We start from the raw sequence: 23,430 nt of genomic DNA, 5'->3' as shown, positions 1-23,430 counted from the left end.
TTGCTTGTAGGCAGAGAGGAAGTGATGCAGGAAAATGCCCACAATGTAGCTTCTCTCAATGACTAAAAGGGGGAAGCACAAAGAAATTGGCTGCTTTAGTCCGAGATGGTCTTTTAACTCACTCCAAAGAAGGAACACAATTGGAATTGGACTCAAACGCACACACTGGTTGCTAGATTTCGACTTATTCCTTTTTCAAAAGGCGGAGTATCATTCGATATTGATGTGGAAGTTTTTGTCAGCTGCCAGCTAACTAGTTAGCTAGCAATCTGAGTTAACGCGACGAGTTTGCCTCAGTTCGCTTCTGGTCTTGTCCGCTACCATAACCAACTTACCAACTACTTGATTTGTACTGGCATTCCTGAAGTGATGCACATCCAATTCCACACAATAGAATTTTCCAAAAAGGTAAGTTTCTTGACGCGGATAATTGTGCTTTTTCTCGGTGTCTTAATCGAAAGACCTAGCTTAGCCGATAGCTAACTTTTAGTTAACCGAGCTGATGCTAGCTAGCTATGGCGACGTCGTCAGGGCCAGGCAGTTTTGATGTAAATGGCCCGGCGGCGGTGATGTCTTGTCAATCGATAACAGCTTCATAACAAGTACCATCTGAATTAGTGAATGGTTAAAATTGTCATGTGTAAATGGTTATCCAAAGCCTGTTTACATGACATTTTTGAGTGGTGTGTATGTGCTGTTAAGCTTACTTGATCCTGTTTGCGCTCACGACTTCCCAATTAACATAACTTGTTAAAAATGACGTTAATGGCAGCTAACGTTAGTTAAGGTCAGCTATGTAACGAAACTGAGGCTGTGCTTTGATAACAGTGATGCAGCTGTAACACATTTGTCTTCAAGCTCAACTTTGTTATCTGGCAGTTTAAGGACTGAAGATATTAGTTAAACTAATAGCTGAATACTGACGTGTTGGCTAACCTAGCATGCTATATCGTTGAGGATGCTAACTAAAAAGTCACATTAATAAGAAGCCCTTCAGATGTCCATCAGATGATCGTAAGGTGAAGTTGGCCTGAATGGGCCAGTGAGACATTTGCCTCAACATGCCCAGTGTAATGATCAGCACAGTCGATTAGCTCCGATGCTGAATGTACGTGTTTTTTCGTGGTTTGACAAAATTAACGATCACAGCACGAAGCAAAAGTTGCTTTCAGAAGTTAACATGAAGTTGGGCTTTTTACCACAGAGCTCATGAGGTGTAATCCGAACAAAGCGTGACTGTGCTCCGTGAGAGGTCTGTCACTGGACACCGAAAGTTGGACATTTTCAACCCCGGAACCAGAGATGTAAAAGCCCTGTCCACTTTGTCCAATCTGTTTTCAGTACAAAATGTTCTTTGTAGTTATAAATCAGCAGTGAAATCATCCTGCAATAAGGCAAACCGTTTTATTCTGCTCAAATGACATATTCATAGCATGTTGACAAAAATAGTCCTGCAGGTTTGGGTATGAAGAGCTATCACTTTCTGCTTATGATGACAAGATAATGTGTCTTTTCAGCATTGCGGATGTCAAGGTCACAATGATGGAGCAGAATAGAAGCACATTTTGATCTGTGGCCAATGTCTTCTGAGGGACTCTCTGTAAGTAATTCCCTGAAAAGCTACTTTTGTATTAAAAAACATTTGATCATGAAATGGATGATGATGTAATGCATTCTACATATAATGTGCGTAGATGTGCAGCAGAAAGACGAATTGCATTAACAATTACAGATGAAATCAGACTACTTTGATATTAATTGGGTAGGTAGAAGAAATATGTCCATAAAAGTAGCCAATGTCATTACTTGCTTTTTGCATGTATTGCAGATTATTTTTTCTACTCAAATGTTTACTTCTCTGCCACAGCCTTAATTACCACAGTGATGTTGATTATTGGGAAGATTTGGAAAAGATGTGAGTCCCTCCAGTGATGTTACTTTCAAGCGTGACGGTATTCCCTTATTTTCGTCATGCGTTTATGTGCGTTACAAAAAGGGGTTCATATAATCGAGTAATCATGTGTTTTTTCTCAACCCCAGAGACAAAAGCGCTTTACATTGAATTTTTGATGCTAAAGGTTGGTCATAGTCACATTAAAGTCCCTGTGAACATGATTGCTACAAAGTGTCCCAGAAAACAATATAGCAGCTATAACAGCTCCACAGTCTTGGTCCATGTTTGTACCTTGTTGATCATTTCTGTGATTGCATTTTTTCCATTACTGCAGGGATGTCGTAAGGCAGCAGCACTGTATTTACTGCCTGTTGTAGAACCTCGGTCATATGTCTGACACTATGTTTTCAATCCTGATCCCAAGCAGTGATGAACACACAGTTGTACACAAGCTGTTTATGTGGATACAGTTCATAGGATTATCGTGAAATATAACGGAACACAATAAAGGTAAAAGAGGGCGTAGTACAGAAACAGTTCTTCTTTAGGAGGTTTGTGCTGTCACCAGTTCAGTTTTTCTTTCATTTCTATGGTAATCTGCTTTGCATGTATACATACAGACTGTTGTTTTCTCTGTTCCTCACTTTTTAGGGTTTTTAAGTTTGGCAGAACAAGACCTGGATCGTGGCACATTTGGCACAGGTAGCTTAACTTCTTGACCTTCAGAGTTCAAAAATCCCAGTAGTTTGATTTTCAAATATCCACAGAAATGTGGATCTTTCGATTGTGAGCAACACTGACTCAGTTTAGAGCTGCACTCCATGGCAATTTACATTCTTAAATTGTTCTTCACCTCAGGCCTGAGGGTATGTTGAGACGTCTCGCCAGGCCAGAGCAGAGGCGTCTAGGTGGTTCGGACGGGGATTGAGGGTGAGGAGGAAAGACAGACGGGACCAGGGAGGAAGACATGGGCCAGTGTGTCACAAAGTGTAAGAATCCAACGTCCTCACTCGGCAGTAAGAGTGGAGACAAGGAGAGCGGCTCCAAGTCCCACCACAAGAAAGGAGGCGGTGCTGGTGGTGGTGGGGGCCACAAAGAAGAGCCCAGTGCCCCGTGTAGCAAAGCCAACAGCGAGCTGTCGAATGGCACCAAGGCATTGGAGGTTACAGTGGAGACACCGGTCATCCCTGCAGTGATGGGGGAACCACGGAAGGACGAGTGTCTGGATGGAGACGGGCTATCAATGCTGCGCATTAATGAGTTGTTCTGCTGCTACAAGGATGAACACGAAGACGCCATCTTGGAGGAAGGCATGGAGAGGTTTTGCAATGACCTGTGTGTGGACCCAGCAGAGTTTCGTGTGCTTGTTCTTGCCTGGAAGTTTCAAGCAGCTACCATGTGCAAGTTTACAAGGTAAGGTGGAGTTCAGGGGGCTGGGACGGGTTGTTGTCACTGGTATTTGTTCATCAGGATAAAATAGCATAACTAATGCACAGTAATCCACTAATGCAAGTTATCTGAGATGACTAATAAACATAGTTTAATTAGTGCCTGCCCAAACACTCATGGAGCACAAACTGCTTTAAGTCACATATATAAAACATGTCGCTTTATTTTGGTAGTGTATTATCCATTTCTCAGTGTGTCATGGTGGTCTAGTGTTAAAAGATGTAACCATTTAACTGTAACGTCCTTGGTTGGATTTGTTTGTTGCATCTCCTACACATCTCCCAAAGCTGCTTCATGAAACTGGACCTTTCTCTTACAATAACATGCTGTCAGCTCCGCGAGCATGTCTGCGGCATTGGGGCCAATAAAGGCATTTTGATTGTTGATTACATGCTGCCCGATCCATGTCACACCCTTTGTTTATTGTGACACCATCCACTCCATCATGCACACCAGCTGCAAAACCTGCACTGGATAAGTCATGCTATGTCTCATTTCAGTGACATTTTACAGGCTTACCACGCCTCTAAAGTGTTGCTTTTGGCTGAGAACAACAGTTGGACTTGAGTGTCTTGTTCATACTGGGGATTAAGAGAGGCAGTCCAAATCTTCCCGCACTAAGTTACACACTGACACTATATAACAATGAGTACAAATGTGAAGGTATTAGCAAGAACCACATTTCTACAGTAGACTGGCTTTACTCGTCTGATGGAGGAAATGTCAGGGAAACCCCCTGCTTGTTATAAGGACGGACTACTGGCACGTCTCCACATGACCAGCACTATGTCCAGCTGCAAGTTGGTGATAATGTCACCTCTATTCCTGACCAGGCGTTTGCTCCAGGCTGCCGGTGCCAATGAACAATGAAACAATGAAACATCAGGACATCCCTAGAAACTTCTGAGTCAGTGTGAAAAGTTTTTTGAAATGCAAAAAAAAAAAAAAATTAGCCAGTAATTGTTACATTTAAAAAGAAAGCATACTAAAGCTGGCGTGCACTGAGGCACTGCTAATAACAGACAAATGACTACTAATAACTATCCTGATAACTACACCCCTGGACTGAGAAGCAGCGTCCCCTCCCTGTACTGTTTGACCTTCTAGAGTTGCGTCTTTCACAGTGCAGCGGCCCATCCATCCCGTCTGACATGCTCAGCGTTCAGCAGCTCAATGAGAAACACACACACGCACACACACACACATATACAGTTGCCCACTGTCAGGTAGGAGGCACACAGGAAATGGATCCTGCTGTGCACTCCCACTCTGCAGTTAGTGAGATGAATAGGGTTGCCCGCTGGCTGGGTCACTTGTCACAGCTCTCCCTCTCTGATTTTTAGCTCAGCACTTTTCTATCCAGAGGCTTTGGACAACACCACTCTCTGGTTACCAACATGGTTCATTGTCAACTGATGCTTACTGAAGCTGTTTATATTACATTTGTCTGTGAAAGCCTATTATGCCGTATGTCTGCCTGTGTTGAGGCCCATGACGCTGAAGTGAAATCATGTTTGACAGTGTTACATTACAGAAATGAGCAGTTTTCAGCACAATTTTTAAATGTTCCTTAAACTGCCAGTGGCTGGGCCTCCTTCCTATCCCTGGGGCTTTTAAATTAGCTTTGTTGAGTAGTATGCTCTTTGCCTCTGGGCCTCATCATCCTTAGTGAAATGGTCCAGTATTGTTCTGATGTCTGGTTCTGTTTACGTTTTATCATCAGGAAGGAGTTTGTTGAGGGCTGCAAGGCCATCCAGGCGGACAGCCTTGAGGGTATCTGCTCCCGTTTCCCCTGCATGCTGTTGGACGCCCAGGGTGAGGAGAACTTTAAGGACTTGTACCGCTTCACCTTCCAGTTCGGCCTGGACGCTGAGGAGGGCCAACGGTCACTGCAGCGTGAAATCGCCATCGCCCTATGGCGCTTGGTTTTCACCCAGGACACACCTTCAATCCTGGAGCACTGGCTGGACTTCCTGGGGGAGAACCCCTCAGGTATTCGGGGCATCTCAAGGGACACATGGAACATGTTCCTCAACTTCACCCAGGCTATCGGGTCCGACCTGAGCAACTACAGCGAGGACGAGGCCTGGCCCAGCCTCTTCGACACCTTCGTGGAGTGGGAGTTGGAGCGCAGGAAAAAAGAGGAGGAACAAGCACTGATGGCAAGGGAGGAAGAGGGGAGGTGTACTGAGACAGAGTGTTCTCCCACCACAGATAGACTTGAAACAGAGGGAAGCCGCGGCTCACAGACGTGGGGGGGCCACTGACCAGGAAACGAGAAATATTTGTAAGGAAGGGAAGGATATGACCTGCGCGTGAACTGTACATCTGTGAATCATTGGATGAATATTAGTATTACCATGACAGCTGTTCATTTGGCTCTCCTTTTCTGTTGGGGTGGGATTCCTGCTTTGCAACCTTATTTTTTGGTTTCTGAAAGGGCTCTAAGAACTGTTATGTTTTAAGCACTTCTATTTAAGTTATTGTTTTACTTTACTCTCCTTCCATGAGTGTTTTTTAGTAATTGGACATGTGGTCCATTTTAACCTACACCTACTTACCATAACCCAGCAGATATAGCTCAGTAAAGGCTTGGTTTTAAAAGCAGGCAACAGAAAGCCATAACATTTCCCCACAATGATCATATAGATAATTCATTTTGGCCTGGTAACATTGCTGATTTTTTTTGGACAAGGAAATCGTTAATAATGAAGAAGAAGGGAAATTTTGGCAAACCTGTGGACAAATAATTTCTTACTACCAAAACATGAGATTTACCACAAGGATCATCTTTATGGGGATTAATCTAGTTAGATTGTATGCTTTTATCTTGCAGTGCTGTGAGGATGAATCAGTTGCACTTGTATTGCCTTCACAGCTGTTAACCTGCAACTGCGTGGCTAACAGTAGTGGATTACAAATCTGTCACAGGGGCATTTTATTTTAAAAAATGATGCAAAGTTTTATTTTCCATTTAAAATCCAGGTTGGTTTTCATGCTAACAGTTCCACCCTCTCTTCTGCGTTGAGTGTTTTTGAGTGCTAATAGTGCAGGGAGTTAAGCAACTGGCTGTGCTCCCCTTTGACCTCTAGCATGTACCATTTTGATGTCCACCTGTTTTCAAGAAGCAGTTAAGTGTATACAACACAATGATGCTGGCTTTTCTCAGATTCCTCATTAATCTCCTTTTAAGAAGTCTGTAACAAATTGACTAAAGCTAGGTCTTGGTCATTTCTCGACAGAAGATGCCTAAACCTGCATTACATTCAGGACCATTACACTGGGCGCCACACTAAAGCTTTTATTGTTTACCTGCAGGAGTTTAAGAGTCTTCACATCCTTGAACTGCTATATAAAACAAATGTGTGCGCACTTCACAAATAACGTTGACTGCTGCTGGTGATGGTTGTAATGGATTGCACAAAACTCAATGGCATGCTTAGTTGCTATGCTTGCAACGCTTTGCAGCAAGATTGATGTCAACCACCACATTTCCATTTTAAACCTTTTCCAAATTATAGATTGATCTTAAGTATTGCCTGGTGTTTTGGGATGAGTGAATTAGTGTTAACTAGACACTCTGGCTAATCAAGAGTCTGTCATATGGGTCCAGTGTGGTAAGAGGATGGCCATAATCTGTTTGGTTTACATCTGCAATGGTTTTATTTCAGACCCCCTTTGTCCTTTTTTTATATAAAATGTATTGATTTATAATAAATAAAAACAGTGTTGAACTTTTGACTGTTGAACATGGAAATCAGTGTGTGGTTACTTACAAGATCTCTTTGTTTCTTTGCAACCTTTTGCTAAGCCGTGCTAAATATGATAAACTTGCATCATAGTGTGTTCAGAGCTGCAGAAGTGCGGCTGTGCTGCACCGGCTCCTGTGGAGGCTTGTTGGATGTTGGAGCAGCTGGCAGAGGGCGGACAGGCTGGGGGCGTGGCTGACACTGATGCGGCTAACATCATTGGTGGAAAGCTATCCTGGTTACCAACCAACACTGTGCACATGAGAAAACAGAAAAACTCGCTCGTTTCTAAGGTAATGGTTAACAAAGTACTGTTTTACAGGAATAGTAAGTGTTTTTCCTAATATTTGGTAGAACCGGGGTAAAAGGCGCACGAGAATTTGTGAGTAAAATGCAGTTTCTGTGCTATTTAATGTTGACTCGACACATGCTAACGCTAACTAGTTAGCCTTTCAGTTTGTTATTAGCGTCAGTGCTAACTCAGGCTGCTAACCTCTGCCCGTAACCCCAGGAGTTAATTTGTGAGATAAATATGTAACCCGTAATGCAGCACGAAATTGGCAAAATAGACGTTAGCTAGCCATGTCACGTTGACATTGTGGGTAATGTTCATTGCGTTAGCTGATGCCATACAAGTCAATGTAGCAAACGTTACCGCACATCTGGCAGCTCCCCGCACGGATACTCAGGTTAACGAGGTGTTAAGCTGTTTCAAACGAGTTTGACGAAAAGCTGCTTAAAATAAGATAAGGTGACGTTTTACTCGGAAATAGCGGATATTATGCATCTGCTCTGCTGAACCATCTAGCGGGTAGGGCGACATTTTAAACAAACAGCATTTAAAGGAAATTTCGGTGTCATGTCAGTGGGGCTGTCGTCTGTGCTCCCTCTGCAGTGGTAATCAAACACAACACAGATCCCAATGATACATCTGAACACCCGTCGGCCCTCTCCAAAATTTGGCAGAGGCTCACGTGAACAGCATCATCTGCAGCCACACAATGGATAACGAGGTAAGCAAGAATCGTTTTATTTTACCTCATCTGCTTTGTCAGTAGTTTCAAGTTCACATGTCATATTACTTGACATGAGATGATGAAGAGGCTTTGTCAGTTTCTAGGCATTAATCTCAGCATGCCGTATTTTACAGCAGCGCTCAGCTGCCTCTTTGTTTTCCTGTGCTCTCACTAACAAGAACTCTCTGTTCCCTCCTTCATATTTCTTTGCTTCTCTTCTGACATTGACAGATGCTGTAGCCTAGTTGACTTGTAGAACTAAGTAAGGGCTTTGTGATTTCTTTGCTCGTCGTGCATGGTTATTTATGAAACCTGAATGGCATGAGATGTAGGTGGCTGTGTTATGTGTACAGTTGATGCTGCTTCTGAGCCACACTAATCTGTCTAATGTACCACTGGCTGAGAGTCAAGGCCAATATTTTAGAGACAGACAGGCAGACATCTGATGTTTTAATGGGGATGAATGAGTCCAGCGATGTCTGAACAAAATTCATATTGAGAGGAATGTCGACCCCTCTGTTGGACCCTCACTTTGGGATTTTAGCTGATATGACAGATGTATTTTTACAATAGAAAATCTGGTCAAGTGTGGCCCTTAAACACAAATGATCAGTTCATCACTCTCTAGTTACATGACATTTTAAGTGATGGTTCACATGTCATAGATTTGAGACATGTTATCATTGCTCATGTCTTTGAGAGGGCTTGGCTTTATGTATTATGCAGGGACACATTATTACAGGATGTAATGGCTCTTGTTCCAGTGTGTAATTCACACCTAATGAATACAGGTCACCTTTTAACGAAGAGCCTGAGTTTGACAAGGCGTGGATTCATAAAAGTGTTGGAATTATTCCACAGGGATCATGGCCCGTGCTGAGTCAGTAGTTTTACTCAGTTAATGCATACTTTTCAGCTGTGCTTTTTGCTGTGATCACAATTCTGCCACCTCATCTCAAAATTGAAAGTCTGCAGGCCTTCAGGGTTAACTAAACATTGCCATAATATGCTGTATTATTAGACTGTTCACAGATGGATGCACCTGCTTTTAAGATTTTCAACTGTGTTTGATCAGTTCTTATCAGGAAAACCCAAACATGTTCCCAGTTTTCACATCACACTGTTAGCCACAGGACTGACACTGACTGAATGTACTATTCACATTGCATGTGCTGTATTGATGCTTTATTTGCTAAAGACTGGAGGAGCAAGTTGTTTGCATACATTTTGTGATGTACAGAATAAAGTGGATATTGATTGTTGTCCGTGGTTGTGAATACCTGTGCGACAATGAGGTGTATTGTGGCCGTCCGTTTTCCTCAAACAGCTGATGTATGCTTTTCTGACTCTGCATCGTGTGTGTGTGCGCCTGTGCATGTGTGTGTGCGCGCGCATGTATGTGTACTCATGTCGGTGTTCTTGAAGGAGAGCAAGACGTGCCAAGGAGAGAAGCTTGCCTCTGCTGTGGATGACACTCTGGATGAATATTTAATCGCCCTCCAGCACAAAAACAGGTAAAGTGTGAGCACAGGCTGCTGGGGAAAGACAGATTGGATTTCACAGTGGAGATGCACAACTCCTCCATGACTTTAAGTGCTGCCTAATAGGAGCACTGATTGGTTTCTTGCTTTGAGACACATGGAATTAGTGAAACGTAGGAGAGTAGAAAAGCCTGAAAATGTGCTGAATCTTGATCTTGGCCACCTCAAACTTGCAATGTACTGTTTGTCAGATTTTTATGCATTATTTTTGAGGCAATCATCGGTTTTCTTTACTTCTCAGGATCCTAAAGCGCCTTAAAGTCAAAGCTCCTAGGGAGATTGAGTTGGAGCAGCTTGAGCAAGGTTTTTCTATTTACCTTAACGGAGCCAATGCTGAAGCCAGTAGGAAGCCACCAAAGAGCTCCAGCCACAAGCCTGTCGCCTCCCCACCTGCTTGGAGGTCTGCACGTACAGCAGGTATGCAGCTGCAGGACCAAAATAAACCTGCAGACACTCAAAAGTAAAAACTCTTATATAAGATCCCATTATTTTTACTTCTGTATTGTCTAGGGGGAAATATCTTTCTTGAGTATTCAGCCATTTTTACACTGACATTGAAGGCACCACTTCATTCTCTATTCTTGTTACTCTGTCATCTTCATCAGACCATATGGAACACCAGCTAATAGCCACCACTCCTCAGCTTGTAGTTTGCATGGCATGATCGCACGCCCAGTCCCAGTCAATAAATGATAGTGACAGTTGTAGCTGGCAGCCAGTTTCTCAGTCTTCCTCAATGTGCTGTGGACCATCTGCGTATGTGACTGTGCGTTCCTTCTCCTCCGAGGCAGTCGTCTGCTGCAAGCTGCTCATGTTCCTGTCTGTGCTGTTACTCATCTGCAGATGTCTGTAGGAGCGCCCACCAGCTAACTGAAGATAGCCGTAATCTGGAGCAGGGCCATAGGAAGAGGAGCCACACTGCCCCAGGAAAGGTCCAGAGGAAAGAATGGGTGCAGGTAGATGCTTTTAATTATTTAATATTGTAAGCCTTGATTTTGGTGCATCAGAGTTAAATTTCTATGGAAGTACACATATTAAAATGTTCTTCTTTTGCAGGATTCTGTCAGAATTCGAACAGAGGAAGGACCAAGTTTACTGATCTCCCCAGAAAAGCGCTACTCGGAGGATTTTGAGCCCTATGAAAGTGTAGACATGGAGGTAGAGTGAAGATGCCTACTAAAAATGCCTACTAAGCCTGTGTGTGGGTGTTTTTTCTGGGGGGAGGGGCTGTGTGTCAGATGCAGCTGTCTGTACTACTTAGCATCTCTCCATCTCTGCCATTTCCCCTTTATCCAATCACCTTGTTTCATTTCAGAGCTCCAGTCCACGCTCGCCTCGTAGTCCCTGCTCCCCGAGGGACACCTCCAAGGTGTCGCGCTCCTTCAGCTCCAGGCCTGAGAGCCAAGGGGGCCAAGCAAGTCAGGAGCACAGTGAGAAGGTGCTTCTCAACCTTGAGGAAGTGAAGGTGAGTGGAAGAAGAAACATGTACGCTGTTTCATTTCATCTCATCACGTTGGCATCAGATGTAGTGAATCATCTAAATTTGTTTTATGCTCCTGGGTGTTAATTCATGGCGGGTTTTCAGTGGTAGTCACACAAATCAAGGGAATGCTTAAGCTGTCAGCGTGCACGTGTGCATGTTTGCGCCTGCGAGTGCTTACGCTGACGACTGTGTGCATGGATGCGGACATAAACGCTGACCTTTCTAAACTAGGTCCTGCGTCGGAGCCTGGAGGTTAGCATGCGGCGGAGCAACCGCGGCTCAGCGGGGGAGGAGTCAGACGAGGAGTGGGTGGAGGAGCAGATTGAGAGGGAGGAGAGCACTGAGAGTCTGGACGAACTGGGGCTGCCTCTATCGTCCTCCAAGTCCTCCTCCAACCCTCGGCCCAGCGGCTCCCGCAGCCATCTGGACTCAGCAAACCTCATTGTACTGGACTTTGGACCCTCATTTAAAGGTAGGCTTCAGCATCCACTTTCATATGGAAATTTGTTATTGATTTTTAGGTTGAGCCATGATTGTCCAGAGTAGTTCCATCTGCCTCTTATCTGCTTCATCAGCACTGACCTGTACACTTTGAGAATAGGCAAGTACATCGGCAGTCTGGGCACAGGTTGACTGTTATGTTCGCCAGGCCATGGGATGCAGAAGGACTTTGACCCTTTTATGCATACATACTCACAATATCACGTTATACTCGTCATCTGAAAAAATGTCTTCCTTATTCCAGGTCGTAAAATTGAACGCTCTCTGTCTGCAAAAAGAAAAGAAAGCATTGACACCTTTATACCCACCAAGCCTATGTTGGTGAAGAGCAAAACATTAGATCGACCACCTTCCAAGGACAGCTGGGATTGTCAGAGTGAGTCTTTTATCTTTAACAATTAAGTGCTGAGATCCATGATTAACAAGCTCTAAAATTTAAAGTATACAGTCCACAAATGGCCTATTTTCCATGTTGGAATAAAACTCTTTATACAAGTCTTTCTGTAGGCTGATCTGTTGGATGGCATGGTGCATGATTGTTGTTTAACTGACATGTGTTTCTTACTCAAGGGCCAAGGAGTCGGGTGGAGAGGCCCCTGTCAGCTGCCAGAAAGGCGTCTGTTGAGGAGCTGGACCCAGAGGAGATGGCATGCAGGGTGCGCCAGGCCATCCAGAGAGAAAACGACTCTGTGCAGAGTCCTGAGCTCTTCAGCCGCAACATGGTCTGCCTGGGCCACACCCTGTCCTCAACTTAAACCACTGCTTATTAAAAAAAATCTGTATTGTTAGCAGTTGTTTTTATGCTGATCTATCACAGCTTGGTATCTCTTTTCATTGTCCACCTGTAACATAACATCTGTCTGTCCTGTATGTGCTCTCTTGATAGTGTTAGAGATTTGGCCTACATGTGAACTCTGCCCCTAAAGCTTATGTACTGTGTCTCTGACTCTTTTATTTTGCTTTGTTTTTATCCAGGGCAGGGCACACCAGATGATGAATGGCTTAGTGCACCACAACAGCCACGACAAGGATGAGAACAATGTCACTTTGGCCATGCAGAGAATCACGCTCATGGGCCCCAGGTATGCTGACAGATTATGGCTCCCAAACACTGATATTGTTTTTACATTCTGGCTTCTGGGGGATGGAAGGACACCTGGAAGCCCTTTACACCCTGCACTGTCAGAAACAACAACATAATCATGTTTTATAGAAGCTAATACCAGCAGAGATTTATGGTGCATCCACCCTCTGACCTTGAACAATTGCTTATCAGTGTAGCTGTGCTCAGCCATTGCTCCCCACTAATGTGAAGGTAAGGGACAACAGACAAAGCAGCAGAGCTGAGGGTGTCATCCTTCTGTTCAGGCAACAACAGAAACTGCTGCAAGCCCTGGAGAAACTTGAAGCAGGCCCCAGCTACAGCATTGCTCAGAGTGTCAAAACAGACTATAGCAGGCAGCCGGTGAGTCAGTGACGCCGTCTCGCGGCTCAGAATGAATAATCCCAATACTGCCGGGTGTGAGGCATGCACAAGTGTACAGAAGCACTTGTCAGTGTTTTGTGTTGTCATTGCAGAGATGGCAGTCCTCAGCGGAGGTCACTCCTGCATTGTATGTTACCATGGAGATCCTGTCGAACTGGGGGAACGCTTTGCAGGTCGGGCTGACCGAGCTGCAGTTCTTCTGCCTCAGAAACAGGAAGCTGTATGTGTCACCTCATGACCTAGACATCAGGAACGCCGACTACCCCGGGAATCTGGGAGCGCTTGTCAACGGAAAGGTGAAGGTGAGACCCTGCCGCCTGCCTCAGTCTACTCTTTGAATGATATCTGCTACACCAATTAAATCTGAAATTATACATTGAAAATGATCTTGATAATAACAATCTTGTCTATTCTCTTGGGTTGACAGACCACCAAAGAGCGTCATATGTGGACGTGTCCCTTCCACCCTCCTGTCCAGCTCTACTTCATCATCAGAAACACGGAGCGCTCATCAGACTTCGGAATATCTCGCATCAAAATCTGGAACTACAACAGAAGCCTCAATGTATGTGCTTTTTGTTTTCATTCATGTGCCATTGCAGTTTTATAAGAAGTTGAATTGTTGGATAACATGTTTTGTAATCTGTTCCACACATCACTTGATTTATCTGTCTAAAGTTCAGAGATAATTCCTTTAGCAGCCCGTAGCTCTAAAGCTCATAAATCCAACATGCTTGTGTATTGTCACTGTAATACGGGATGACTGTGTTGGGGTGTTTACGTCAGGGGTGTGGTTCTCTTTTAGCAGTGGCTGGCTGAGCTGCCAGTCAGACTGTCCAAATGTGGAACAGCGAGAGATTAGCCCTGGAGGATTAGTGTTAGGGGAAACGTGGGCTTCTGCCTCACAACCTCACTGCTGCTAATAGAGGGGTACAAAGACCCCATCGTATCTCTTTCTATGTTACTGCAGCTATCTAGAATCACTTGATGTCTTGAACCTGGAAGGTAAGGATCTGTTGGTGGGGGATAGGCTGAAGGTTAACCTGGGTTTGTAGTGGTTCACTGGAGGATCGAGCAGATTTGAGTTGGGCTTTAGCCATTTTTTTAATGGCAGCCATGACTCTGTGAGGCTGCTAATTACTACTATGTTGGAGAGCTCTTACTCTGCATGTAAGAAATAGATAAATTGATCAATAACGAAAGTGTGAAATTTCTCAGCTAGCATACTTTTTTGGACTTCATGCTCTTGGGTTTGCAGCTTGCGTTGCTTTGATTATGTACCATTATGTACTCAAAGAATTGTTCAGTACACATTCAGACATAATGCTAATATTTTCTTGTGATACCATGTAACCCCAAATACTTTGTGTGTGGTCCGTTTGCAGCTTATGTCTTTACTTCAATGTGTAGAAATACTTTAGTGTAAATGTGAGATATTAAAATGTTAATAATTGGACATCTGAATTAGAACAAGAATCTGAATAAGAATTTTAAAAAAAACACGCTAAAAATGACATGCACATCCCAGTGCTGATAGGATGGATGAAAGAAACATCCCGCAGACAGATTTGCACACCAAGTAGCTCCTGTTCGAAGGATTTTAATGCTGTGTGACATTTTGAGCACAAGGCTCTTTCTCAGTCTTCTAGTAAATACAGTCGCCATCTTAAATACCCATAATGCATCTTACAAGCATTTAGATATATATACAGCATGCTGTATTTTAGATTTTCTCACAACTATTTGACTTATGACTATTTGCAGTGGGTGTGGTGCATCACGTGTACTTGTAAAATGTATTTTGTAAGACATCTAGGTTCCAAAAGTCAAATGTAAAAAGCTGAACATATCTGTATAATCAGGTAAATTGAAGCTGTGTTTCTTTTTAGGATCTTGACATTGGTGCACGGCACATAAAGCTGTACCTTAACAGCACACTGGTGTTTGAAGGTGAGCTGGAGAAGGGCTGCGGCAACCAGGTCTTTGACTACAGCACCGCGATTGAGCTCCAGGATTTCCAGGTGCCAGACTCCTTGTTTTCCAGTCCCGTGTCTTCCGGACACAATCTGCGGGGTGCCAGCCCCCAGCGTCATGAGGACAGGAAGGCTTTGGAGGGCAGCAGCACCCAGAGACAGCACACTTCAAATTCGCAGCCATCAGATGCAGCAGGCCAGGCTATGATAGACATGCAGGAGAAATCACACACACTGCTACCACCCATCACTCCCTCACCATTGGGGGTTTCACCCTCCACTCGTCGCTCCTCCACACAAAGAAACTCTTTCGACCTGTCTGCCTCAGAGGAGCCCCTCTCTCTCAGGCAGCAGGTGGAGCAGCCTGCACCCATGGAGCAGACAGTCACCACCCAGCCGTCCTCCTCACGGGTGGCCCCTCAGTGGCTGCAGCCCCTGAACAGAGGAGCTCCAGAGGGCTGCGAGGCCAGCAGGGAGAGGCCCCGGTGGCTTGTGCCGCAGCACTCAGCGGAGCCCAAATCTCCATCAGCCTCGTCCTCTTCAATGCTCCCAGAGCTGCCGTGCAACCCTGGCCGAGTGTGCCGGGGGATGGAGAGGACAGCGAATGGGGGTCAGTGGAAGGCCAACTCTCTGGATCTGAGCTGCGACCTGCTGGAGGAGCTCGGGGATCCAAAGGCAGACCGGCCCATCAGCGGACGCAGGAGCTCGTTCCGAAACACTGCAGTCACTGGCAGGCAGACGGAGGAGCAGCACCTCAGAGCTGCTGCACTGTCAAACTCAGGTGGGAAAGTCTACCTGTTAAATGTTATGATACCTAAACACAGAGGGATACCTTTATATATGATCATTAATGTCTTAATCTGTTTGTTTTCAGACAGCAATCACACAGAGCTTACGTTTATTCGGTGAGGGTGCAGTGTTCTGTGATGCCTGTCATTGTACATGTTGAACAATGAAATGGCTACTACTCATCTAATGTAGTTTACTGCAATCCTCACTATACACCTTATCGAGCAGCCGGGCTCATTGTTCCAGCCTGTGTGCTGTGTAATTATTGTCATTCTTCCGGCTACTGATTAACTTTCATCATCTTGTGGTTCTTTTAACCGTAAGGCCAAAAATGTTCTCTTTGAAATGTGAAGGAAGCTGTCAGCTCTTCAGATGTCTGTTTGAACTTAAATTAGATTGTGGAAGGGGGAAGATTGTGGTGTAACAAAGCTGACTGCCTATTCTATTATAATCCCTCAATCGCCCAGACGACGACTACATAAACTTAAACTCCATTTTAAATCTCAGAAATACTGTACATGCATGTTTAATGTCTCCCTCTTGCCTGTGAACACATTTTATAGTTCTAGTAAATTTGTACGTTTAGTAATTGGCTGCACAAACGTTTTTCTTGCATCCCATGATTCATGATAAATGTAAAGGCAGTTTACAGCCATAAACTGGCTTGTTGGTAATTAATAGCTCACCTTTGTGTATTCTCCAGAGGAGCCGTTGTCATTGGTGAGCACGAGCAGGAGGCAGTGCACCTCTCTGGCTCAGCTGCACAGCCAGCAAGATGACACCCTCATGGAGTCCTGGGACTCGCTCACTAAATTCAACCAATGCCAACGTGGACGCATTTCCAACATGAGCTTCGAAGGTGACATCTTTGACGAGTTCCTCCAGCGGCAGGGCCGTGGTCCACCCACAGTCCCGGTCAACCCCTCCACAGCACCCAGGAGCCCACTTTCATCCATGAGCACTCAGGGGACACTGTGTGAAGGCCCCGATGATGACCCATCCATGGAGCGGGAGGATGAGTTTGAGATCCCGGTGCTGCCCCAAGGCCAACGGCTGGTCATCAATATCTTGTCCACCTGGGGTGATCGCCACTATGTGGGCCTCAATGGCCTTGAGGTGTTCAGTTCCACCGGAGAGCCCCTACAACCTGCTCACATCCATGCTGACCCTCCAGACATCAACATTCTCCCTGCGTATGGCAAGGATCCACGCGTGGTCACTAACTTGATCGATGGCGCCAATCGTACCCAGGATGACATGCATCTCTGGCTAGCACCGTTCACTCCTGGTCGTAGCCACACCATCTTCCTGGACTTTGGAGCCCCCTACCATGTGGCCATGATCCGGGTGTGGAACTACAACAAGTCACGCATTCACTCCTTCCGAGGGGTGAAGGAGGTGGAGATGCTGCTGGATGGAAGGTGCATCTTCAAGGGCGAGATTGCCAAGGCCTCAGGGACTCTGTCCGGAGGTAAGAGAGCAGAACAGCTGAAGTTCTCACACTCCTTTTGTGTGTTTCTTTTGATCAACTTTTTCCTTTTTCCTCACTCTGCTGTCACTTCAGGGCTGGACCAGTTTGGCGACACCATCCTGTTCACCACTGATGATGAGATCCTGGAGGCTATGTCTCGTTACGATGAAACCTTCCTTGGTGAAGGTGAGGGTCCAGAGGGCCTGGTTCATGAGGAGGAGCTGCAGAGACCACGCACTGCTGATGGAGAAGGAGAGGAGAGACCCTTCACCCAGGCCGGTTTCCGAGAGGAAGACCTCAGAGTAAGTATCTATCTAGCTTATCTGCAGTGGCTACAAGTTTTCATAGGATTTTTCACACAGTGTTGATGATCATCTTCATTAGTATTAAAAGTCAAATGTGTGTAAATTTAGGCACCATTTCCCAACTGTGACAGTGATAACCAAATAAAGACCCAGGACATTCAAACCATCTGTTCAGCAAAGCATGTTATTAGCCATCACACCATCGACGGGACCGTATGAAACAATTGCGGTTTTAATGTGTTCACCTGTTGCTTCAGTTGAAACTCCACCTCAACCCGACTGTGAGCCAGGCTGAGGAGGACATGGAGCATATTCCTGGGATGTACACTGGAAAGTGTGAGTAGATAATCAGCATCCTGTCCTCACACATTCAGTTCTCCTTTTCATTTTGTACGGATAATTACAATAACTGTCTCCCTCCGATGCAGGCCTTAGAATAGAGCTGGTGTTGACTTGGGGTGACTCCCACTACATGGGCCTGACGGGACTGGAGGTAGTGGGGAAGGATGGAGAGAGTTTACCTTTAGACCTCAGTTTGATGGCTGCTTCACCCCGAGACCTCAATGACCTGCCTGAGTACGGACACGACCTGCGCACGCTTGATAAGTACGTCTGACTCTTTTTTTCATTACATGTAGAAACAGTAGAATAACCTCATGTTTTGACTTCGTGTTTCTTCACTCTGCTCTCTTCACATACACTTCTACATCATATTTCACTGTTTTCATTACCAAGGCTTATAGATGGCGACAACATTACCACTGATGACCAGCACATGTGGCTGATCCCTTTCTCCTATGGAGAACCACACACCTTGTGCATGACGTTCAACAAGCCCCAGACCATCGCCGGACTCCGTATCTGGAACTACAACAAGTCACCGGAGGACTCCTACAGAGGGGTGAGATGCTTTTCTCTCAGGCTCAAACAGTGTTTGCCATGGAGATGAAGTTGTAACAAGACCCCAAAGCAAATTACCTTTAAATAATGATAGTAAACCGTACGTATCAAACATTAGAGTGCTGTACAGAATAAGCTGTGAAACAACTAAAAATTATGTTTTTACATTTAATAATAAAGGTTCTGTGCTGGCTTACGTTCTTGCTCCAGGTGAAGATCATTCATGTGTTCATGGATGATGTCGCCATCTCCCCATCGGAGGGGTTCCTGATCAGGAAAGGACCAGGCAACTGCCACTTTGACTTTGCCCAGGAGATCCTCTTCATAGACTTCCTCCAGACGCCCACCGACATCAAGCGTGCCGAGGACTACCACAAGTATGGGCTGGAAATTTAATCAGCACGAGCTGTTATTTCATGAGAAAGTTTGAAAACTGCATTTCCTAATGTACAATGTCATTGTCTGTAATTCAGAGGAAGCTCCAAGAAACAAGAACAGGCCAGCATGGACTACGAAGCTCCCATCATGCCTTGTGGATGTATCCTTCTGACGTGGGGACGGTTGTGTTTATTGCCTGTGTGCATTGTCACTTGAATCACATGGATATGTAAGTTCAGGCAGTATTAATCAATCCACATATAGTTTTCATTATCGACAATAGTTTCTCAGAGCCCAAGTTTGCATCTTTGAATGATCAACTGTTCAGAACAGCTCACATCACAAACAGATGTGGATACTGTTTATGAGCCATGTTCAGTCACAGCTGGCAAACAGCCCAGAGGTGCTCTGTGTGTAACACTGCTATGTGAAGTGTTTCAAGTGACAGAAAGGGCAGCAAACCTCTCCAGAAATGCTTTTAGATCTATTTTAAATTATTTTCTAATCATCATGATTTTTCTCTTATGCCCTACTTGGAATAGCCTGAATACACACACCTTTAATTATGAATACATGCAAAATAGAGAATCTGTTCTAATGAAAGACAACAGCTGCGTCAGAAATCATTTCTTCATTCAGTCATTCACTGCTCCCAATCTGACAGGCACTCAGTAGTGAACAGTGAGCACCATAACTTTGAAGTTATAAATTAGAGGGCAGATAAGCTGCCCTCAGATTACTATGTTCATGAGAAGAGTCCAAATGTCTCTCTGTTGTGCTATTCACAACCTGAAAGCTCAGAGTTCACAAGTCACATGTTTGCTGATTTTTTAGAAATGGCGGAGGCCGTTGAAGTTCATTTTTCCATGGATGGTAAGTTAATATATTGTAGTTTAGTCTTACAGAGTGTTTCTTAGTGTATAGTATGTCTTTGGAGGCAAAGAATGACAAGAGAGTGAGTCTTTTGGCCTCCATGTTACTGTTGCCTAGCAGCAGTGTTGTCACAGCTTAACCACTGGAGAGTCGAGCATATAGTGTACATGATTTCCCATGTCATAACCACGAGCTCACAAGTTCCCTTTGAAAGCAGCATTAATGCGCTACTGTATGGATAATGGAGAGCGACTTGGGACTCAGGCCAGGTCTGATGTGTGAAATGCATGTCGTATATTCCTTGACCTTCACCCGTCAGTCATCTTTCAGCTGCAGCTGTTAACAACCTGGGGAGACCCGTACTACATCGGCCTCAACGGCCTTGAATTCTACGACCAACATCATGAGAAGATCAGTCTCAGTGACAACAGTATCCTTTGTTCATGCATCGGTCTCGAGCTTAGACAGCTAAAAGCTTTTCAGCTCTAGTCTAAAGTAGTCTGCTCTTGTCTGTTATGTGGGGGTTTGAATGTTGAAACCCACCCTTTTACCACGAGGGACTGTTGCGTTTTAGCATCACACAAATGGAGATGGAGTTAAATTAGTAACAGCTGTTGTAGGAGGACTAATGGGCACAAATTTGTGTCTGTTCCTCAACATGAACCAGACATCGCTGCTTTTCCAGACAGCGTCAATGTACTGGACAATGTGAGCGGTGATGTGAGGACTCCAGATAAATTAATAGATGGAGTCAACAGTACCCATGATGGAAGACATATGTGGTTGGCCCCGGTGCTCCCCGGACTGGTGAGTGCACTTCAGGTGACACGCTCAGAAGAGAGTTTCCCGGGACATTTGTCTCAGTGTGTTGATGGTTTCCATCCAGGTGAACCGTGTGTACGTCATCTTCGATCAGCCGGTGACGGTGTCCATGATCAAACTGTGGAACTACTCAAAGACGCCACAGAGGGGAGTGAAGGAGTTTGGGGTAAGCTTCTCTGTCCGCTGTGAGCTGGCCAACACATTTAGACCTCGAGCAGCGATCTGTATGTGTGTCTGTGTGCACAGCTGCTGGTGGACGACCTCCTGGTGTATAACGGCATCTTGGACAGTGTTAACCATGTGGCACGAGGCATTCTGCCCACCTGCGATCCGGTGGTGCCCTACCACACCATCCTGTTCACGGACAACGCCTACATCACCCACCGTGAGAGGAATACTGTCATCAGGTACTCTAGATGTGTTTGGCTGCTTTGTCTTAATTTTAAGGCCGTTTGATGTACAGTTCAGAGTCTAAAACATAGAAACTAATGGATTGACAGAGAAGGTTAGATTCAACCCCGTTGACCCAAAGTGGTGAGTTTGTTTTGAACAGAGATGTGCTCTTCTCCACCTCAGCCCCCGTGGCAGAAGACACCACCAACAGTGAGTAACAGAGCTCCTGAAAGCCCCGTGTCAGCACCTCCCTGTGGTCAATCCCTGTATTGAAGATTCCTCCAGTGCCCTCAAATGTCCCCCAGCCATCCCACACCCCCCTCACCACACGCTCGACTTGTGATGCCCCCGTCCCTCCTCCCTCCCCTTTTCTCTCTCCTTCGTTAGCCCATCTTTGGTCTCAAGGCCTGGACCGGCCGGCTTCAAGCTTTGTTATCAATCAGCCCTTCATTTTGTGTCATTCCCTGTTCCCAGTTTTCCGCAGCCTCAACAAATTCATTTGACTGTTTCTGCTGTGTCTCTGTTCTCTTGTTGTGTTGCAGCAATTACGTGGAGGATCAGGATGTGAAGATGACAAATGAGAATCAGATCGTCTACCACAACAAGAAGAAGCAGACGGCAGATCCGGGTGAGTGGGGAGACGACTGACACGCCAGTGTGTCAATCAATAAAATAACAGCTGACTCGGCTTTTAACGCACTAATTCTTAACCAAAGCGTATTTCCTCTACCTCGGTGCAGCTCTTCGGCCAAAAACCTGCATGACTGACGGCGGGAAGCACGGAAAGCGGAGGTACTGACGTGCAGGTGGTGACAGACATGGAGTCGGGGCTCATGCAAAGAGAGCAGAAATGAAAGGAAGGAACTATGGCTGACTTTTTAAGCCCACTTGGTGGGTAACTTTTGAAAAACTTCCCCTCAGATTAAGACCCAAAGCAGAGCCAGCCGTGGTCCAGACTGAGGAGGGCAGGACCTGCACAGAAAACAATGGTTCTGCACACACATACACACACACAATTCCACTTTATGGTTGGATTACTCCCCTTTCCCCTGCTGTGAAAACACGCCCACACCACACACACGTTATCCTGAACATGTACTGTATGGTTGCCCCGGTCGTCCCTCCCACAGTGCCAGGATAAACCTGTGAGGCTGCGTTTGTACCAGCCCCATTATTGTGCCTAGTACTACACACTATATCTGTGGCTGCTATGTGTGACTTTTGTGCTGCATATTTAAATGCTGCTTGTGGCTTGTAAATAGTAAGAAAGGAAAAAAAAAGCTCCAAAGCCACATGAATAGCCTGACACATCAGGATGTGCAGCGCTACGTTTATTAATGACTTTTATCCACTGATGAGCCTCGACCATCAGCTCTTTGCCTAATGGCTATTAGAGCTGGCTGACACTCCCGCCAGTGCACCAACCAATCGTAATGCTATGCAGACACTAATTTATATCTCTTAATGATTTATATCTGTTGGCGAATATCTTTCAGAGCCTAATGGAGCCTCCAGAGAGGTTTGCACCTTTGGAAGATTTGTATTGATGGCTAAAGTGGAAAACAGTGAAAAACAGTACATTGGTTCGACTTTTGTACATTTCAGCTCGAATGAAATGAAACGACTCTCTACTCTTCATATATTTGGCTTCACAAAATTCATATATTCTGTCTGCTTAGCATCAGGTAGGAAAAAATCAACTTGTTTGCAATCCAAGTGACCTTTCATTGAAGTTGCTATATGAGGTAGATCGTTTTGGAGGCAAACATTTCTTAAGCCAGTGGAGCAGTTTTAGTAATTTGGTTGGAAATAGGAGAAAAAAAAATCAACATTTGCCAGTTTAGATGTTGAGAACATTCAGTAACAAGCAACTTCTAATATGCAAATACTATAACCTTACCTCAAATTGAGAAGAATGATGTTTAAAAGGGACTTATCTGATTCTACCTTCACTATAATACTCGATAGTTGGTGTTGTACTCTTCATTCAATATTTACTGTACTAACTTGTTGCATGGGAAAATCTCTTCAGCGTTAGCTGCTGTTATCATCCTTAAATGTTAGATACTTTTGTCTGGAGGAGTTTCTGCTGCTTCATTGAGCCCCAGTATATTCTATTCCACACTCCTTACTCAGGAGGAATTGTATATGAAATGCAGTTTTATGTATTTAATGTCAGTGTATCCAACAGCAACAATAGTCATTACTCTGTATATCTGTCCCGCTCTGTAGGGTGGTGGCTATTATTGTACGTGAGACATTTAGTGTTTTGAAATATTTAATTATTTTTCTAATCTTGATTAAATATGTATATTTGACGTAGGTTTATTTGAATGAATAAAATGTAAAAAATTGTTTACATTTGTAGGTCTTCTCTTTTGTAGACTGTCAGTGTGAAGCTTGATCG

The 23,430-nt window shown here is 44.8% G+C and overlaps 2 protein-coding genes across 5 annotated transcripts; both read left to right on the top strand.

Moving 5' to 3' along the window:
* Window positions 1-20: 20 nt before the first annotated feature.
* dcun1d3 (defective in cullin neddylation 1 domain containing 3) lies at window positions 21-7,097 on the top strand. The gene is made up of 5 exons (XM_070991031.1): window positions 21-408; window positions 1,518-1,600; window positions 2,546-2,596; window positions 2,753-3,307; window positions 5,067-7,097. Exons 4-5 carry the CDS (start codon window positions 2,862-2,864, stop codon window positions 5,608-5,610), a joined length of 990 nt encoding a protein of 329 aa, XP_070847132.1. The 5' UTR covers window positions 21-408; window positions 1,518-1,600; window positions 2,546-2,596; window positions 2,753-2,861; the 3' UTR covers window positions 5,611-7,097.
* Window positions 7,098-7,310: 213 nt separating this feature from the next.
* LOC139349892 (katanin-interacting protein) lies at window positions 7,311-23,377 on the top strand. Of its 4 annotated transcripts, XM_070990933.1 has the most exons (30): window positions 7,311-7,385; window positions 7,988-8,105; window positions 8,340-8,370; window positions 9,534-9,622; window positions 9,891-10,066; window positions 10,493-10,605; window positions 10,706-10,807; window positions 10,965-11,114; window positions 11,364-11,604; window positions 11,878-12,009; window positions 12,204-12,355; window positions 12,609-12,715; window positions 13,002-13,098; window positions 13,212-13,421; window positions 13,547-13,684; window positions 15,009-15,873; window positions 16,585-17,352; window positions 17,446-17,654; window positions 17,915-17,993; window positions 18,086-18,263; window positions 18,393-18,558; window positions 18,768-18,934; window positions 19,031-19,095; window positions 20,128-20,238; window positions 20,476-20,615; window positions 20,695-20,796; window positions 20,877-21,037; window positions 21,207-21,233; window positions 21,566-21,651; window positions 21,764-23,377. In XM_070990933.1, exons 7-30 carry the CDS (start codon window positions 10,802-10,804, stop codon window positions 21,820-21,822), a joined length of 4,416 nt encoding a protein of 1,471 aa, XP_070847034.1. In that variant the 5' UTR covers window positions 7,311-7,385; window positions 7,988-8,105; window positions 8,340-8,370; window positions 9,534-9,622; window positions 9,891-10,066; window positions 10,493-10,605; window positions 10,706-10,801; the 3' UTR covers window positions 21,823-23,377. The 4 variants fall into 4 exon arrangements, with proteins under 4 accessions (XP_070847034.1, XP_070847035.1, XP_070847032.1 ...); XM_070990934.1 differs by lacking the exon at window positions 21,207-21,233; XM_070990931.1 differs by lacking the exon at window positions 8,340-8,370 and having other exon boundaries at window positions 7,318-7,385.
* Window positions 23,378-23,430: the final 53 nt, after the last annotated feature.

This window comes from Chaetodon trifascialis, chromosome 21, assembly GCF_039877785.1.
Source record: "Chaetodon trifascialis isolate fChaTrf1 chromosome 21, fChaTrf1.hap1, whole genome shotgun sequence".
Taxonomy (NCBI): domain Eukaryota; kingdom Metazoa; phylum Chordata; class Actinopteri; order Chaetodontiformes; family Chaetodontidae; genus Chaetodon; species Chaetodon trifascialis.
Note: the sequence above shows the minus strand (reverse complement) of the source record. Positions and strands in the feature narration are given on the sequence as shown.

Excerpts from the sequence above, each read along its gene's own strand:
- dcun1d3 (XM_070991031.1), top strand. The coding sequence starts at position 2,862 with ATGGGCCAGTGTGTCACAAAGTGTAAGAATCCAACGTCCTCACTCGGC. Across the intron at positions 3,308-5,066 it reads ACCATGTGCAAGTTTACAAG|GAAGGAGTTTGTTGAGGGCT; the intron begins GTAAGGTGGAGT and ends TTTTATCATCAG.
- LOC139349892 (XM_070990931.1), top strand. Across the intron at positions 17,994-18,085 it reads TGGGATGTACACTGGAAAGT|GCCTTAGAATAGAGCTGGTG; the intron begins GTGAGTAGATAA and ends CCTCCGATGCAG. Across the intron at positions 21,038-21,206 it reads GAGAGGAATACTGTCATCAG|CCCCCGTGGCAGAAGACACC; the intron begins GTACTCTAGATG and ends TCTCCACCTCAG.